Genomic DNA, 19,408 nt, shown 5'->3' on the forward strand with positions numbered 1-19,408 from the left:
TCAAAATGTTTTATTGTTAACAAACAGTACATCATAGATTTGTTGGTATGGCTCCATAATCGTTGATGTCCCAACATGAGCCTGATGCAGGGAGAGCAGCAGCCAAACAGATTCAGCAGTTTATAGCATTATTATTCTAAACTGCATTTATGTTTTAGCAGCAGCAGGTGTCTGAGTAGCAGTCAGATCTTAGCGTATATATATCCCAACACCAGAGTTTGGGGTCCAAATATAACTGGATAAATAGAATATATTAAATAAATATATTTAAATAAATATATTTAAATAAATATATTTAAAGGATGCTTTACATGACAAAGAAAGCAGGATCAACAAATGTGGAAAAAGGAGCTTGAATACAATTTAATTTTACTCCTTAATTTCCGTTTTTATCATTTTCATTTGTTCCCTGGGCTCCTCGTTCTGTCCCTCCTCTTCCTTGTCTAGTCTTCACAGCCTGTAATATACTCTGTAGTGGATTCTCATATTCACCAGTCAGTGGATCATGAAATGTGTGTGCGCGCAGCAATAATAGAGTCTCACTCATCTATTTAGCTTAATGGTCTCATGGATATTTAATAATGAGCTTGATAGGCCAGACAGCTCACACACACACACACACACACACACACACACACACACACACACACACACACACGCAGACAAGCATGCCGTCAACAGCCTCTTATTCCGTCCTCAGTGACAGGAATTGTATCTCCTCCTACAGAGGGATATGCTGACCTGAGTGAATGAATGTGTGTGTGTGTGTGTGTGTGTGTGTGTGTGTGTGTGTGTGTGTGTGTGTGTGTGTGTGTGTGTGTGTGTGTGTGTGTGTGTGTGTGAACCTTTGCTATTCATGTGATTTATCCTTTTAGAAATGGCCCCATTGTGCACACCTCAGCGTGCTTAGGTGTGCACATGCCTTGCATGCGTTCACGTGTTTGTATGTGTGCATGACTTTTTTTTTTTGGTGGTGGTGGTTATAGGATGTCACGTTGTCAGACCTCATAACAGGCAGTGAGGAAGGAGGAAACAAGTGAAAGCATGTCCAAATACTGTAAACAGACAGGAAGGAAAGCAGGAAGGGTAATTCAAGTTAAGGTAACTCGAGGTGATGCCAAAAGGAATAAAGAGGTGGTAACAGAGACAGAGAGAGAAAAGATCAAAGGAAAGGACAAGAGGGAGATGCCATTAAAGAAAAGCAAGAGAAGATAAGGAAGGAGCAATGGGAAGAAAATAGGGAAGGAAGAAGGAAAAGGGGAGGAGAAAAGAATAAAAGGGAAGGAGGACAAAAAGTGGGAAAGGATAGGAGCAAGAAGAGGAACTCACAAAGTGAAAGAAGTGATAAAAACTCAAGAAAAGAAGTTGTCAGTAGAACAAACAAGAAACAAATTCAAAGAATAAAAACAGAGTTAAAGGATTATTGCAGAAGGATGAGGAGAAAAGGTAAGGGGTAATAGAGATGTAAGAACCTGAGGAAGAAAGTGATAAAACTGATACAGTACAGGAAAGAAGGAGAAAAGTTGAGGAGGAAGAAAATGAAGAGGGAAGAAATGCAATAAAAGAAAGAAGAGGAGAATTTAGAAGCACAGGGTAAAAGAAAGGAACAAGAAAAGTAGTCTCATATGTAAAGACAGGAAAGGGGAGGAAATGGTACAAGGAAACTGAGGGTATAAAAGGAAGAAAATAGGTACTAGAGAAAAGAAAAGATGAAAAGAAAAACAGAAAGGAAGAGAAGAAGACAAAGGGAGAGTACGAGAATAAAAGAAATGAAGGAGGAAGAGAAAAGGTGAGGAAGGAAAAGGAAAACATTTTGGCAAGAGAACTAAAGAGGGAAAAGTAGTGGAAAAACTAAACAAGGAAGAAGGAAATGGTAAATGGTGAGAGGGAGAGAGCAGAAGAGGAAAGAAGAGAGGAAAATAAATCTGACACAGTTTCAAGAAAGAAATCAGAAAAAGCAAGAACAAGGCACAGAGGGAAGAAATTAAGCTTCCTGCTTCCTGTTTAAATAAAAGGAAATAAGGAGCAAAAGTAAACAGAAGAAGGAAAAGATGGAAAAAGTAAAAATGAACAGCGAGATGGAGGGGTACGAAGAACCAGAAAGGAAAAAGAGGAAGTAATAGAAGGAAAATGAAAACAAAAGGAACGAGAAAAGGTAAGAAGGAAAAGGAAGAAGTATGATAAGAAAGGAAGGAAGGAGGAAATAAAGAGATGGAATTAAAATGAAAGGGAGGAATTTAAAAGATGGAAAGACCAAAAGGGGGAAACACAGAAGGAGAACGAAGAGTGGAAGAAAAGTGAAAAGTGCAAAATAAAACACGAAGCGAAGCAGGAAAGGGAAAAATGAGGAGGACGTAAGGAAAAAGAAGAAATACAAAAAAAGGAAGTTTCACTTTAACGACTCAGAGTTTTGTCACGGAAACAGTTGGCGGGCAAGATGTGAGACATGGTTGCCGTGACACTGAACCTCACGATGTTACTCTAACACCCAGAAGGCACCGGGGCAGGAGAGAGGACCAGCTGTTCGCAGACCGACAGTATTGCACATGAGCACACAGATGACGCGTTACTGTAAGAGCTGATTCTGATTTTAATTAAAAACAGAATGCACACACACACACCTAATGATGTGTATTGTTATTTACATTTGCTTAGCCAATCATATAGTGTGTGTGTGTGTGTGTGTGTGTGTGTGTGTGTGTGTGTGTGTGTGTGTGTGTGTGTGTGTGTGTGTGTGTGCACACACTCAGTGACGGCAGAAGGCCCACATCCTTCTGTCAAGATCTTGTTGGCAAAGCGAACCAAACTCTCAACACAGCCTCACACCAAATAGCCTTTAAGAACAGGACAGATCAGGGGTGGGCAGTCTCAGTCCACGAGGGCCGGTGTCCCTGCAGGTTTTAGATGTGGCCTCGAACCAACACAGCTGATTTAAATGGCTAAATTAGCTCCTCAACCGCTGTATTCCAATTCAGCGTCTGCAGCTTTAAAGGCCGCATTTTAAGGCCGATTACGTCACAGTGACACGACGAAGGCTGTCCCAATTTGAAGGCTGCTCGAAATGCGGCCCTCAAATGCGTCCTTCGTGGCCCAACATATCCCAGAATGCATAGCGTGGCGCTGGGTGTGGATAATTGTGCAGAAAAAAAACGGCGGATGAGGGGCCCCCGAAGAGTAAACTTTAAGTACTGAATATTATGTCACTTATTTATGTGCAAATGTTTAATAACGAAGAACATTAAACATTACTGTTGGCCACATGTCGGCAAAGTTATGTGACATTAGTGACGTTTGTACTAACTTGGTTTTAAAGCCTTTACTTTAAATATACGCCGTTCAATAGCTGAGCTTAATCTTACAGAGAATGATCAAAGCTCATGTAGAAACAAACAAACAAATAAACAAAAGGTTTTCTCCTTCATTTCTGTCAAACAAAGCTGTATGACACGTTTCCAGTGGTTAGTATCATGGTTGCTAGGCAACCTGGGCAGCGCGACGGAGGCTAGACCGTCCCATTTCACAAGCCTCGCACTTCCGGCCTTAGTGGTCTTTGAGTACGCGGCCCTTGAGGATCGTTGAGGCTGCAGACCCTGAATTGGGAAACAGCCAACATGTCCTGAAGTTCTCCAGAGGCCTGGTAACAAACTCATCATGTGATTCAGGTGGGTTGACCCAGGGTGAGACCTAAAACCTGCAGGACACCAGCCCTCGTGGACTGAGACTGCCCACCCCTGGGATAGATAGTTTGTCATTAAAGGTAAATGTGAAGTTGATTAAAGTTGTAAATCACTGGATTATCCTAATAGAGTAATGGATTCATTCATGTAGATCTCTGTCCTGATGTTCTTCAGAAACAGTTTCTGAGCTGCCTTTGTTCCTGGGCTTTTATTCTGAAAAGTGTTTCCTGCTACTTCCTGCAGACTGTGTTCCTGAACTGTGTGTGTCTGTGTGTGTGCAGCTGCACAGAGGGAACCAGATGTTTCTTTGCTTTTTCTCTTTATGACAAATGAGCGGCTGAATGTGTTTTCCTGAGCCAGCACTTGAGCAGCAGCACACCTGCCTCTGCGCTCCTCCTCCTCCACCTTCTCCTCCTCTTCTTCTCCTGTTTTTTTTCCACTTCTTTTCCTCTCCGTTCATTTATACATGTACATTCACTTTTATCATTGTCATTTTTAGCAGGGCCTCCAAAGCTGCTCAAACAGCACAAATCAGCAGTTTGAATTGTCTGACCGATTAATTACATATATGCTGGATGGATTATTCTTAGTAGAAGAAACATCTGGTGGTGGTCTTATATGAGGCGCTTCAGGTCAAAGCAGAAACAACACACGTGCGGAGGAAAATAAATGGTGGGATGCATCAACTCTGTTACATTAAATGTATATTTTTCTAAGACGAGTTTTATTATAAGTTAAAAATAAAACAACAGGATTCAGAACACAATGAAAAAGTGGACAATTATGGAAACCATGACACGTTGGGCTTGTATTAATCAGTCCAGTGGAGATAAAGAATATTAACTCTTAGCACTAACAATCTTTTTATTTCCTCTGTGTCCGGAACATGGAGTTTATAATGATAAACCCCAAAAGCGCTACTTTTTGTGTAAAATGATTAAATGTCCATGCTGTAAACACTGAGAGGCTCGCAAACTGCATCCTCTCAGTGTCCAATACTGATGTTTAAACCCAGTGGATCGCACAGAACTATGAGCCTTATGATGGACTGAGAACCTGTCCAACCTCTCGTCCTGTGACAGCTGTGACAGGCTTGCCTCCTAACAGCACTCTACCCCTGACACCCCCACAGAGAGCACAGCTATCCTATTAAACAACCGTACAAACACCTGGTTGGATAATTATGACTGAACTGTTTTTGTTTGTTCATAGTTGTCCTAAAACATCTCCAGTACGTGATACCTAAGAGACAAACCCAGGGCAGAAAACCCAACACATCAGTTTCAGTTGCACATTTAGAACCACGTATGTGATTACTGACATGTGTAAAATAGGTTCCATCAGCAGCATGGATGCATGGATGATAGATGGACATATAATATGCTGTTCATCCAAGGGAGACATATAGGGCACTTGTGAAAGTTGCTTTGTATGTAAAACATTATATTCACCCATATATTATAAAATTTACTGCAAGCTTTTGTGTTTATTACTTTATTAATTACAGCCTTTTGAAATTGGGTCATTTCTTTTGATTTCTCATTGGTTTCCTTAAAAAAATAAGCAATAACTACTAAGATCAGTAGTTATTACCACGGTTACCACAGAAACACTGAAAGAGCTGAACTTAATTTTAAGGTAAATGTTGAGGACCGAGTTGAAAAACAGGAGGAGTCTCAGGAATTATTAGAAAAACATGGTTTTCATTTATTTAACCCCCTAAAATCATATTTACAAAAGTAATAAATGTTGAGCTCATAAAAGACGTCAAATAAACAAAACTTAACAAACCAAATGAGTGCCCAAACACACATAACTGACCCACACATGAAATGACGCACAAGGGTCATACAATGGCTGAGCAGACCACTATGACACACGAGGGGTAACTAAACAAAACACAATTGTAAACAACAAACAATGCAGTATACTCTGGTTTGTTAATAAACTAAACACCAAAGAAGAAAATCAAAATCATTAAACACTAAACGCAAATATTTAATTAAATACAAATACTTTGTTTTTAAATGAAAGAAGACACACATTGTCCCTTTCAGCAGGAAGTGGTGGTGCGGTCCAATTATCCCTCTTTGTATTTAATGGCTTTAAACCTTGTCTGGCAACTCCCCGGGATCATCACGTTCCCGTAGCTTCAGGTTGGGAGTATTAATCTGAAACACACTGAGTCTTATTCTGAATGCAAAATCCTCAAAACGCTCCAACCACAGATTGTGGGAAATGACAGACGGCACGTCCTCCTGTGGAAATGTGACCCTAACATGTCTTTTAATGATCAGTCTGAGGCTCCAGCGTTTCTGTTAGTGATTCTAAACCGTTTTAGTACAGCGTCCATATACTTTAGTTCACATCTCGCAGCCTTCTGCTTCTGTATTTGTACATTTTAGGTGTCCCTGTAACTCAGTTTGTCCTCCCTGTGTTCAAACATTATATAAAACAATATTACAGGCTAAGAGATAACCTCGTCCTCTCCTCGCCCGCTCTCTTTCTCTCCTCTTCCCTCTCTCACCCTTCTCTCTCGTTCTTCATCTCTCACGTTGCAAACGTTTTTTCCCAGGGGGCTTTGCTCACAGGGGTTTGTTGTGACGAGGAGAAGCACCAAAAGCAGATCGTGTTACCTGCCCATTCATCACCACCACCTCCCCCATGTGTGCGTGAGTGTGTGTGTGTGTGTTTGTTGCTCATGAAATTATCCAGGACAGCAGCAGCTGATTCTTGGGCTCTCCTCGACTACCCGAGATGAACTTCACTCAGAGCTGAGCGCTCCACAGTCGGTCTTTAATGATGAAAGTATTCAGCGAGTCAGCGACAGCGACCGTGATGAATGATGGGACTCTGTAGATCTGAGCGAGATGCTCGCTTTATTTCACAACAAACAACATCCAGCACATGCAAACTTCATCCGTGTCTCTGAAACGGACCCAAAAGCAGACACCAGAGAGACAAAGCTTTAACCAAAAGTCAGCAGTTTATTAGCCGAAGTCCAAAACAGAAAAACAAGGCAAGACTGAACTGGGATAAACTAAACTCAACATGAAAACATTGACGTGACGTGAATCTGAACAGGCACCTGTAAAAACTATGACTCAAAACATGAATAGAGACCTAAACAGACGCGTGAAAACAATCCAGAAAATATACTGTGACACGACACAAGACAAGCAGACGGACCAACACTGAGCAGAGAACGACAGAGGGCTTAAATACACAGAAGGGTAACGGGGGAAATGGAAACACCTGGGGAAACACAGCTGACACAAATAATCATGACACCACAGGGAAAAGTACACTAAGCACAAAGAGCATAGAAACAAGACTTTCAAAATAAAACAGGAAATGTGAAGAGACATGAACTGGGACACGCAAACTTGACACGAGATAGAGGGAGTGACAGAGGGACACAAGGGGAACCTACACAGAAGCATAGAAAAAACAAACCAGCAAACCAAACTTAAGAACAGCACATGATTTTAACATAAGAGCATAACACAAAATCACACAAACGCCGGCTCACAGACCCAGCCCCTGACACATTGTGAATGATTAAAGATTGATCATTGTGTGCATCTCTAGGTCTTCCATAGCTCGTCTCCACTTAGTTCAAAGCTGCTAACCAAAACTAGCCGATGCTCACATATTACACCTATCCTTGCATCCCTTCACTGACTTCCAGTGAAATTCAGAATCCACTGTTACTAACACAAAAAGCTGTACGTGGACACGTTCCTGCCTTATCAACGCAGCCGGCTCTCCGATCGAACCCTTCTAACGGTCCCTCGCTCTGATCTTAAAACCAGAGGCGATCGTGCTTTTGAGGTTGGAGCGCCCAAACTGTGGAACAGCTTTCCTCAGTCAATGATCTCTGATTTTAAAATACACAGCAGGCAAAATTTGCTGTAATTTGTTTGGGCAAGAAAGATGAAGCTAAACCTGCAGTTCCTCTGATGGCCGCTCGAGGCAGGCTTCGACAGTGAGTCAGATTCCCACAGAGTCTCATGTTAACATGTCTGTCAAGCTTAGCTGATAACTCAGCACTCCACCCTTTCATCAACACAATGAAGTGTCTGAAACACCACCATGAAGGTAAAAACTGTGGCGTTTGAAACCAACAGGTGGCGTTACAGCCCATCGTTTGGGTTGTCTCTGATTTCGAGCTGGCAGTTTGACCCAAAATGTGCTTTTTGAAGTTTATCCAGGTTACCAGCATTTCTTTCGGTTCCTCTGCCTCGCAGACATCATGTTGGTGCACGCCTGTTATTGATCTCTTTTTAGTTCATGCCATGTGTAAAGTTGATTTGGTTGGTTGGCTTTAAACGCCTGTACAGACATTATGAGGACTCAATGATGGAAAAATAATGCAGAATAAAAAGCGCCACATTTGTACTTCTACGGCCTGTAACTCTCAATATATTCACGGCATGATTTTAAAACTTTTCATTAAATATACTAAAGTTACTGTATAAAAATATGAGTTAATTTCAGATTTGACTGACCGATGGACAAATTAACTGGACAGACTGGTTCCAAAGATGGCTGCTGACTTTCTTCTAGAAGGACTTAGCTTGGGTTGTCTCGCCAAGCAGCTACAGGCAAACCTGTCGTCTGTTCGTCTCCGCAGTCTCACTTTTTTGTGCTGGTCTTCACCAATGTATACAATATGTGTAGCTCATTTGCATGTAGACATCGAATCATGATGTGGGCAGAACTCGATCAGATGTTTTTCTTCCTCACAGATACATTTGCATCCAGCTCCACTGCTGTAAGATAATAGTTCTTATTAGTACATTATTAGATTTTATATTCATGAAGCACTCGCAAAAAGAGATACAAGGTGTGTTACATAAAAATGCAGCCACTGAAAGCACAGACAGACCCAATAAAATCGATACAAACTATGTTTGTAATTTGAAGAAGTGATGTTCTGCCTCGTTCACCTGCACAGAAACTTTAGAATGGATTTAAACCAGCATCACCAACATAATGAAGCAGACAGTTAATGGAGTAGAGATCAGTGCGGCTTTATCAGTGCGGCTTTTTGAAGTGAAATAAAGTGAAAGTAAAGCAGACGCAGCAACAGTGAGAAGAATATTACCTGAACTTTGAAAAGAGGTCAAATTAGTCTCACATCCAATCAGAAATACATGGAAATAAATAACAAAATCTTTCTGCCGCCCGTGTGCTCGACCAGTGGCTCAGATGTGCCTTTAACTTTCTGTGTGTGTGTGTGTGTGTGTGTGTGTGTGTGTGTGTGTGTGTGTGTGTGTGTGTGTGTGTGTGTGTGTGTGTGTGTGTGTGAGAGTGAGAGTGCGTGGATGGTTGGCCCAATCCCCAGGCTAATTGCTACGATCCGTTTAACGAGTTAAACGAGGTGAATTTGGGGGGATCAGGTGGTCCAGAAATTGACACGCGCTCCCACACACAGATGGCTCACGCTGTCACCAAGCATAAACACATCCACGGCTGATGCACGGACACACTTATAAACCTTCTCCCTCTTTCACTGTATCCACCTCACACACTTCCTCATCATAATACATGCAGCTGTTTCACGGAGGGTTTTCCCTCTCACAGCAGCAGGGCTTTAGTCCAGTTTGACTGTCCTGCTGGAACCAAGCGGACACCTGTCACATTAGATTAAGTCAACATGGCTCCACATTTCTGGTCTCTGGCCTGAATCGTGTTTTATTTATGCAGGTTAGAAGTTTCGTATGATACTTGTGTTTTGTTTTAGGAACTTTTTAAATTCAAAATAGGAAATTGAGCACCGAGTACAGGATTTCCAGATGTTAGTCTGTGTGTTACAGCTTCTGGTCCAAATCCTGACTGATAGAGAGCAACTCATACCTTGGATCTTCTTTGTTTACTATTCCTGATAATTTATTAAATCTTATCAATCAAAAAATCTATTATAGCCGAATGAATCAATATTAAATTACTCAGCTGCAAACAGCTGACAGAGACAGTTAGTGGGCAGCTGGTGAACCATAGAGTGGAGTATTCACGAGCTAAAGAGCCAGATATTTATTTTAAATGTTGGTAGAGACCAAGAGCAGATATATACTGTTGAGACAAGCGTAGCTGGAAAAGGACGGGGGTGTTACGCTAAACTTCTGGGTGTGCAGTAGGTGTAGGAGGTTGTTTCCTCACTTTTAACGGCGATATTACTGCCCCCAGGTGGCCAAAACTATACTTAAACATAATTAAGGTTGGGCATATTTTGACCTATAAACAGGCTTAAATGAATAAACTGATAAAACAGACTTCTGTCAGCAATCTCCTATCGACTGTTGGAAAGCAGCAAGGTCACTGGTTGACCTGTCAAGGTATGTTGCCATGTTAACCAATCAGCTGCATTGATCTATTGGTGTTTGAGTCAAGGGCACAGCCAATCAAATTCCAGCGACCTGGGCTGGTGAAACTGGGATTGTAACAGCAGAACGCTGATCAGTACTATAAACAACAGCACACACACCGCCACCACCAGCTGGGATCAATGCACACACACACACACACACACACACACACACACACACACACACACACAGAGTTGTGGTTAAAGAGAAGCAATCTGGCTAAGAGCAGCACTCCGGCTTGGTGATCAGTTACTAAGAGCCTCAGGCATTATTCAGCACACACTGAGCAATCAACCTTCCGTGGACACTGTGACACCACACAGGCTGTGTGTGTGTGCGAGTGTGTAAGTGTGTGTGTTTAATGAGTTAACTAAAGAATAAAGGATGAGAGAATGGAAGCAACTGGGAACATCTGGGTGACAGGGAGGGTTAATGGCTCCTGACAACCTTGAAGATCTTCACACATTCATGGTCTCCAGAGGATAAATTGTAAAAATGGATTAAAACTTATTTATGTCGAAGTACCTGAAATATTAATGAGCTTCCCCTGAGACTCAGCTGGATTTGTGCCATGCTCTGTCTTTGTTAGCTTTAGAGGTCAGTGCAGACAGCAGCGAAGACGCAGATTTAGCCTCTGGGGAGAAACCCTGGTGTTTCGGTGCTTACTGGCGAAGTCAGCAAATATCCATCAGTGCTAACTAATGAAGATCATTTTTGAAAAAAGAAAGCCTGAACAGTTGAACTTTTCTCAACGCTCACACCGCACCCACAGTTCAGTTCAGCAAACCGTGACGTCAAAGAGAAGGAGAGGCGAGAGTCCTGATGCACGTTTGAACCTTGTCTTACAAACTGAATTTCTAAACTCAGCGTCTCTCCCTCGCTGTCTTTCTCTGTGTCTCCAGCTGTTGAACCTCTTCCTGGCTCTGCTCCTCAGCAGTTTCAGCTCTGACAACCTCTCGGCTCCAGACGACGACGGGGAGATGAACAACCTGCATATCGCTATTCACAGGATCACCCGGGGCCTGGCCTGGTGCCGCAGACAGGTACCCGTCTGTGCGTCACTTTGTAAACTACCACAGAGCTCGTTCTGTCTCACACTGTGTTTTCCTTCATGTTGTCTGTGGTTCAGGTGGTGGATTTTTTTAATGGGAACCTGAAGCGTCGTCGTCAGAAGCGAAAGGAGGCCAAAGCCATGATGAAGCTGAAACGCCTCAGTACCATCCACACGGAGGCCAACGGTGCTGTCATAGGTGACATACCTCAGAGATTATTTCTGTCGCACACTAACACAGATCGGATGTACTCGTCCTCTCGTGTTACCTTTGTTAGAATTCACAATGACCTCCTCATCTGGCTAATTTCCACCTTTCAGTAACCAGCCTTGGACTGCTGTCATGTAGCTGTTTCTCAGTTTAATGCATGTAAGGCGCTGTGACATCTGAGATTTAAGAGTAAAAATATCTGGTATTTATAAGCTGCCGATCCATAAAAGATATAAACACATTAATTTGCCATTTGATGGTTGTGTGCCAAGCATCTTCTTGGGTGAGAGCCACTCAAAGCAGACCAGCTTTGTTTCCAGGAAGTTCCTGCCCTCAGCCAAGAAGCAGTCACACATAAACAGCAATCAGCCGTGTGAAGCAGTTAAACAACAAACATCTTTTCAAAAAGTCTTTGTACATAATTAACAAATGAGATTAAGCTGCTAAATCAATTTCTTTAAATAAGATTTTCATCAAAGGTCACCGTCAACTATTATTGACAGGTGTGTCTCTTAAAATTAAACCAAAAACATGAAACTTCCAGGTCTGATGGCAAAAGTGAATGTTTTTAATGAGCTGAAGAGAAGTTTCCATGAAGTAGTTTAGTTCCCTCCCAAATAAATCAGTCTGTTAGAGGAGCAGCAGAAGTCTGATTGTGCAGAAGTCTCTGAAAAAATGGCCACAGACCCCAGGAAGGACTTTCCTGATGTGGATATGGTCTCAGTCACTACGCTGAAGTCTTATCTGGTAAAATATGATGGGATTTTTAGTAAATTAAGCTTCCATGCATGTGGCATTCATGCAGTTCCATCTTTGAAATGCATTTAAGACTTAACTTGATCTATTTAAAGCAGCGGTCCCCAACCTTGTTTGTGCCATGGACCGGTTTATGCCCGACAATACTTTCACAGACCGGCCTTTAAGGTGTGCCGGATAAATCCGACAAAATAAAACCAGTACCGGTACCAAAAAAATGAAGATTTATTCATAACACACGGAAAAAGACCCAGTGAAACTGAGATAACGATAAAAACGTTAAAAGCCCTGATAACCATGAATTTCACACCCGAGACTCAACTCTCGCGGCCCGGTACTAAACGACCGGTACTGGTTTGTGGCCCGGGGGTTGGGGATGGCTCCGACAGTCTCGGTCGTTGTGTCCTTGGGCAAGTAACTTGGTGGAAGCAGACCCTCTAATATGTAGACATGAAGTTCATTTTATTGAACTTCTTAGAGAGATCTTCTAAGTCTTAGACTGTTACGCGGCCCCGCTGTCTGACCATCTACGGCCTTGAGTTTGGATTTTCTAAACTGTTTAGAAATCAACTTTCATAAAAAATCAAATAAAACAAATCCTGCAGAAAGGTAGGGATAAAAATATTTCCATTAGTTCATCCATCCATCTTTTTCTTCATCCCAGGGCGTCACGTGGAGAAGTACGTGGTGCCGGAGGATGACAGCTACATGACGAATCCCAACCTGACCATCAGCGTCCCCATCGCCCCCGGAGAGTCGGACGTAGAGTTCCCAGAGGAGGAAGAGGATGGGGAGGGAGAGGAGGAGCAGACTGAGGGTTCTGAGGAAGAAGAGGAGGAGGAGAGGGAGGAGGTAGGGAGGAGAACTGACTCTGTGCTGAGCCAACTGAGGTTTTCTGGTTCACACACACACACACACACACACACACACACACACACACACACACACACCTGTGTGTGACGTAAGAAGCTCAGGTGTGAGGATGAGTCAGCTGCTGTTCCCCCCCGAGGTTACCTTCTAACAACTGGCTGTCTGTCGGCTGGTCTGTCTTCAGGTCAGTTCATTAACCCTTACAGGTGCACCGCTGTCTACCACTCAACACTTACAGCTCATCTTAAAAAGCCAGACTTACATACTTAAGTAAATGCACAACAACATATATTTAACTAATATTCTTTTCCATGCATTTCATTGTTTTTTTTATCCGAAGGACGCTGATTCAGCTGAATTTGACCCATCTGTGCTGTAACAAGCTTCAGCTGGTTTTTAACCGGTGCTCGTGGAAATGATGTTGTGTTACTGTAACTGTTTCACTGGTGCCAAGTCTGTAAATTTACAGTTTTCTAATGTCCAGCAGGGGGCGACTTCTGTGCTTAGAAAATGAAGTCTTGCTGTGTAAAAGTTGGTGGTAAAAACACACAAATTCTGACTTCAGTGAACACTCATGTTTATGGTTTAAAGATTTATTCAACACATCACGATATTTATCTTGTATGTCATGGTCCCCGATTATGCTGGGCTTACACTGTGCGATTTTTTCAGTCGCGCGATTCAGCTCCTACTCAAACTGTACGATTTACTCGCAGGGGTTAGAAGTTCATAGGTCACGATGCAGGTCTCACACTATACGGCTCTGATGCGACCTGAGTGCTCACACTGTGCGTCCATAACATGAAGGTTATAACAGAAAATCTGTCGCTCTCTCTGTGTCTTTCACTCACACAGACACACCACCACCATCAACTTTGCTAAATTGCTAATGGAAAACGTTGATCAGGCAGCTGTGATTGAGCAGCAGTGTAGATCCAACTATTTTCACGGTTGTTGTGGTCGTGATAATTTTGTGAGGCCACATCGAAAAGGCTCGGATGAGCTTTCCAAAGTTCTACAAGTTGTGCCTCCATCGCTTGTGTCCAGATCACACGCTGCACTGCTGTGCTGCGCCGTCTTTTTCGCTGACATTTGTGTTTGCGCGTGCGCAGTGTGACAAACTGCGGTGACACCCTCACGACCAAGCGATTGATGATCGGGAGCTGGTCGTGAGGTGTCAATCGCATCTCGTTACCCCACGTATACTACACGATGCACGACGCACGATGAAGGCCAAAATCGGGCCGATCGCCAAAACGGTCGCACGACTCAAAAATCGGCTCAAAATGGGCCAAAAATCGCACAGTGTAAGCCCAGCATTAGGGTCAGAAAGGAGCGTAAAGCAGGGAATGATTTACAGTGCGATGTACAAGTTGCGTACGGACAGCGCCCTCTTTTGAGCCATCCCAAGATATTTATCGTACTAAAATGATTTTTTTTAAAACATCAAGAGGCAAACAGCAAGAACTGCTCACCTAGCGCACCAAACTGGGACTTCAGGAAACAGTGGTCATCTTTTATTTACAGTTTATGGCTCAGACCCCTCCTACTGGGAAAAATGTGTAACTGCAAATATGACTACAAGTAATATAATAACAACAGTCGCTTAAAACACCTGTGCTGATTAAAGTTAAGTAGACAAAGCCACACACAAAAGTATGAGTTATCCTATCTTTCTCCTTATGAAGTGAAACATTTGTACTTTGTGCAAAACTTTACCTTTTCCCGTCTTTCAGGTAGAGCGCTGCACAAAAGCCTGGCGTAACATCCTGAGTCACGTGAAACGATTATTAGAAGAAATATTCACAGTTACTTAAAAGTATTCCATTATAAGTTACACAGAAAAAAGCAGAAGCACTGACCAGGCAGCAGATTTATTGGATTATTAAAACTTAAAGTGCTAAAGTGTTTCCAGAGGAAATGTGAATTTACTTGATGAAACACTAATAAAAAGGTTGTAAGCTTTGATCAGTGCTGCTGCCTCCAGTCAATAACGTGCGTAATGATTGATCTGAGCATGTGCAGACCATTTTTACCACGGCTCATGTGCTGCTTTCATGTGTTGTTTTCATCTTCTAATTATCCCGTGCAGGCTCGATGTCACTTTTCAGCTCGACTAATCTGTGCAGCGCGTCTGCGGCGGCTCAGCTGCTGGCAGCACGCTCAGCCCAGCAGCTGCCATCTCATCGTTTCTGCTGAGTAAAGCCGAGCGTCCTCCCAGTACGTTAGCATGCAGTGAAGACTTTACTGCTATTAGTTATAGGCAGTTTAATAAAAACGTGGCTGCAGTCCAAGAGCACTTTGGACGGCACATAAATCCCAGCTGACCTGGAACTCTCTGAGATTCCCAGTGAGGGCTGAAGCTCACGAGTCCCTATTGTTGAGTCACAACAGCTCAGAGCTTCAAATGCTCTAATAATCGAAATAAGTCAGGCAGGTGCGGCGCTGTTGGCTTATTAGGATTATTACTTTGAGCTCAGCTGTCCTTCAGCTTTACTCTGATGAACCGTATGTTCAGTACTGCATGTTACTCCTGTTTGTGTAAGTCATTACATTTGACTCTTCACCAGAGATGGGCAGTAACGCGTTACTTGTAACGCCTTACTGTAATCTGATTACTTTTTTCAAGTAACAAGTAAAGTAAGGGATTACTATTGCAAAAACGGTAATTAGATTACCGTTACTTTCCCGTAGGAACGCTGCGTTACTGCGTTACTAAAACCGTGATTTTTTTGCAAGAATGTCTCATGACAGTGACGTAAGCGAGTGCGCCGTTGGTGACAACAGCTGTGTGCAGATCAACAGTGGATCACATATCGAGTGCAGGAGAGAGTATGAGCGTGCAGCGTTTAAAGCGTGGAAGTACTGACCTTACTTTGAGTTTGATTCCATAAAAAGTGACAAAAACATTAGTGTCTGCTGTGCGTGGGAAGAAAACTTCTTTTTACAGCCAAAAAAACCCCTAAACTTCCAAGCAAGCACCGAGAAGCTACGACGTAATGGGAAACTCACAGAGAAACTCGCGGATTCTTCCACTGACCGCGGCACACCTGCACCAGGGTAAACCTCCGCCTACCCCACTCCTGCTTTACAGGTGAAAATAGAGCAACAGGACCGCTGAGTCTTTGACTTTATTTATTTTCTGCTGTGTTTTACTTGCATCTATTTGAAAGACTGAGTGTAAACACAAAAAATATTTTATTTTATGTGCTGGAATGTGCAGAAAATAGGTTTAAATATTAAACTAATTTCTTCCAGTCAGAGAATGTTGCAGATAATTACATTTTTGCTTGATGCATAAAGTTAAAAGGTTAAAACTAATAAAACAAGTTTTTAAAAAAAGAGACTTTTCCATTTGATTACATTTTGTATGATGGATTATGCAGAAAAAGTAGAATTGGGCTGAAAGATCTATCACTTTATCACCTACTCAGGTTGTAAATCGTGTTTTTAAAAAGTAACTAACTAACTAAGTAATTAATTACTTTTGAAAATAAGTAATCAGTAAAGTAACGGGATTACTTTTTTGGGGAAGTAATCAGTAATTAGTTACTGATTACTTTTTTCAAGTAACTTGACCAACACTGCTCTTCACTGTTAAAGGTCAGGTTTAGGTTTGACTACTTTCAAGACGTTTTCCTAAAAAGCTATTACATCACAGCGTGACTGACGTTTGCACTGGAGCATTAATACGATGCAGGAGCATCAAAAACACAGGAAACTGTGTAAGGAAGCACTTTCTTAAAATCAGTTTCATTTCCACAAACTGTTTATCTGCAACTTCTAGCAAACTTTAGCAAGATTTCTGCTCAATATCTGTAAGAATAACTTAAGATGTTCCACAATCTTTCTATTCGCTGCGTGCACGCACAACTACCTCGAGCTGGGATCGCTTTTTTAGGGTCCTTCCTCCAGGCTGGAAATGATGGTGATAGAAGGACATGGAGGGGGAGGGAGGGGGTGAGAAGGAGAACAGGTGCACAACATGATTAAAGAGGAGAGGTGATGATGAACCGAGTCAGCACAGGTGTGTACACACACGCATAGACGCACACAGGCAAACACACATGACACAAATCTGTCATTTCATGTTAGATACAAAGAGAAGAGAGAGGAAACGACGAAACATCTCCTCTTCCCTCTTCTTCCTCTCCTCCTTCCTCGGTACACATACACACACACTAAGAAATTTTAGTTTTATGAGTTTTGTTCCTAAAGGAGATATTACACTGTTTGAAAAATGTGACACAGAGTCGTACAAATAACTTACAAACACACACAGACACACACGGTGTCTGCGGCTCAGTCGGACTTTTTGTCCTATGAATAGATGAAGTGAGGCAGGACACACACACACACACACAGAGGCACGCAGAGTCTGAATAACACCCTTTTAGCACAAACACATCACACACGCAGCACAGCAGAGTGAGAAAAATGCTGGACCATAATGCACTGCCGGAGGCCTCCAATTCTGTCTGAGGGACCCTCTTACTTTGAGTGTGTGTGTGTGTGTGTGTGTGTGTGTGTGTGTGTGTGTGTGTGTGTGTGTGTGTGTGTGTTTCGTCTCAGTCCATCCATTTCAAAGATAATTTTCATAGAAAGAAAAAGGAAGACTGTGTGTTTGTACCGTTTAGTAGTTCGAGATCTCCACATTAACCATTTACTTTCACATCAAGCGCATGTAATCACAGGCTTTTTAAAAAAGGTTGCTTTATTAAAAATCCATAGCTCAGTTCTCTTCACAACATCGGTCTTTTCAAGCTGCCTCATATTGAAAAATAAAGGCCGTGCAGTATTAGAGAGAGAACCTCAACAATCACACGAACTTTGAGCAGCACTTGGCAACAGGGGGAAGGAAAAAAACCCTTTTGACAGGAAGAAATCTCCAATAGAACCGGCCTCAGGGAGGGGCGGCCATTGGTAGCCATGGCTGTAGCTCAGGGTGTTAACATAACACAAGCATGAAAAACAGGTGAGAGTCACTGACTTGTTTACAAGCTCTGAACACGCCTACAAACAGCCGAGTACCAGATCTCCTCTGCTCTGCTCTAGCTTTACAGGATCTCTGTATCCACTGCGTGGTGCAGTAGACATTTAGCCGCGAGGTGAAACATGCAAATACAGCGAGAGCTGCGGCACATGTACACACAGATACACACTGTGACCTAATGTGAAAGGGCAGCATAAATAGAACAAAGCTCAGGAACATATTTTCCCCCTAAATCAGCTGCTGTTGAGCCAGAGAGGGGGATGGGGTGGTGGTGTAAATACATGTATATGTTTGTGAGGACGGGTCTGGGTGAGGGTCCGATCACCATCTGCTGGAGGTTCAGAGGAGCCGTCCAAGCGTCCGAATCTGGTTTTAGAGCAGAATCATTTGGAGGTTAGCGTCGTCCTCACAGAGATGGATACGCTAACGCTGTTTGAGACGGGAGGCTGGATTGGAGGGCGGGACAACAGAAAGAGAGGGACTCAGAGCATCGCTGCTTTCAGAACTCCTTAGCATCAAGCTTTGTTTCCTGTGTGTGTGTGTGTGTGTGTGCGTGCGTGCGTGTGTGTGTGATGCAAGAGGGCTGTTTTCTCTCTCTGCCACTGCTGTAACATCTCATTCCCTTTATTCCTTTTTCTTAATTCACTTGGACATTCAGCAGAAAAGAGAAGAACAGGCACTGATGCATCGTTCCTCGTCTTCCTCCCGTTACCTGTTACTCTGCTTGTCTCATTTCCCCTCAGATCGCCTGAAATCCTCCCAGCTGAATGCGAGCGTTTGTAAACTGAACGGTGCTGACTTACCGTCAGCGAGCTACGACGTGTTTCCTGACGTGACCAACCCTCTTCCCGAACCCCCTGAAATATTTAACAATTACGAGAGACAGAGAAGGAAACAAACACTCTCCAGCTGTGAGGTTTCCATTGTTCTGAGTTTAACAAGCTCGTTGGTTCGTCCACTCTGGTTGTGGGGAGGGATCACCACCATTATAAAATGACCCTGTTTTTTCCAGCATCTCTGTTTTAGAAAGTTTCTTTTTGGGGTTTAATTTGGGGATGGCCGTAGCTCAGCACTTCCTGTAGCACTGTTGTCTTATAATGAACGCGCATCCACACAGGAAGTCCGTTCACCATGCATCCTCAGCAGACATTCTGGGCCCAGGCAACCCTTAAATGTATTTGTCACCCTCTCATAAGTCAATCAACGGCATCCTTCGTTCTCATTGGTTGTCACTTCTGTCGCTTGCCTCGAATCTGGGATAACTTGAGAAAATGTGGGTTGCATTGCCAGTCACTAAATGCTTGTGCTCACACTCTGGACAGCTCCTTTCTGAATGCTGGTATTAGCTGGTTTCCTTTTGTTTAGAAGAACTTTGGCTAAGATGACCACATAAGTGAAATCATTTCTCTTTGACATCATAAAGATCTCAGAGTAGAAAAAAAATGTAGTAGCCAGTCATTTAGAGCAGTCTGAGGTCTG

At 42.8% G+C, this 19,408-nt stretch overlaps 1 protein-coding gene across 1 annotated transcript in view; it reads left to right on the top strand.

Moving 5' to 3' along the window:
- LOC147321604 (sodium channel protein type 3 subunit alpha-like) overlaps positions 1-19,408 on the top strand; it is a 270,039-nt gene that overhangs the window by 188,539 nt on the left and 62,092 nt on the right. Inside the window, exons 20-22 of the mRNA XM_086305639.1 lie at positions 10,951-11,091; positions 11,178-11,298; positions 12,731-12,918. Coding sequence (XP_086161765.1) covers positions 10,951-11,091; positions 11,178-11,298; positions 12,731-12,918 — 450 coding nt within the window. The remainder of the gene's footprint in view (positions 1-10,950; positions 11,092-11,177; positions 11,299-12,730; positions 12,919-19,408) is intronic.

Source organism: Aulonocara sp. 'chitande type north' Nkhata Bay, linkage group LG9 (genome assembly GCF_057382095.1).
Source record: "Aulonocara sp. 'chitande type north' Nkhata Bay isolate Kocher_YH1m ecotype deep benthic linkage group LG9, A_spYH_male_GT1.1, whole genome shotgun sequence".
Taxonomy (NCBI): Eukaryota; Metazoa; Chordata; class Actinopteri; order Cichliformes; family Cichlidae; genus Aulonocara; species Aulonocara sp. 'chitande type north' Nkhata Bay.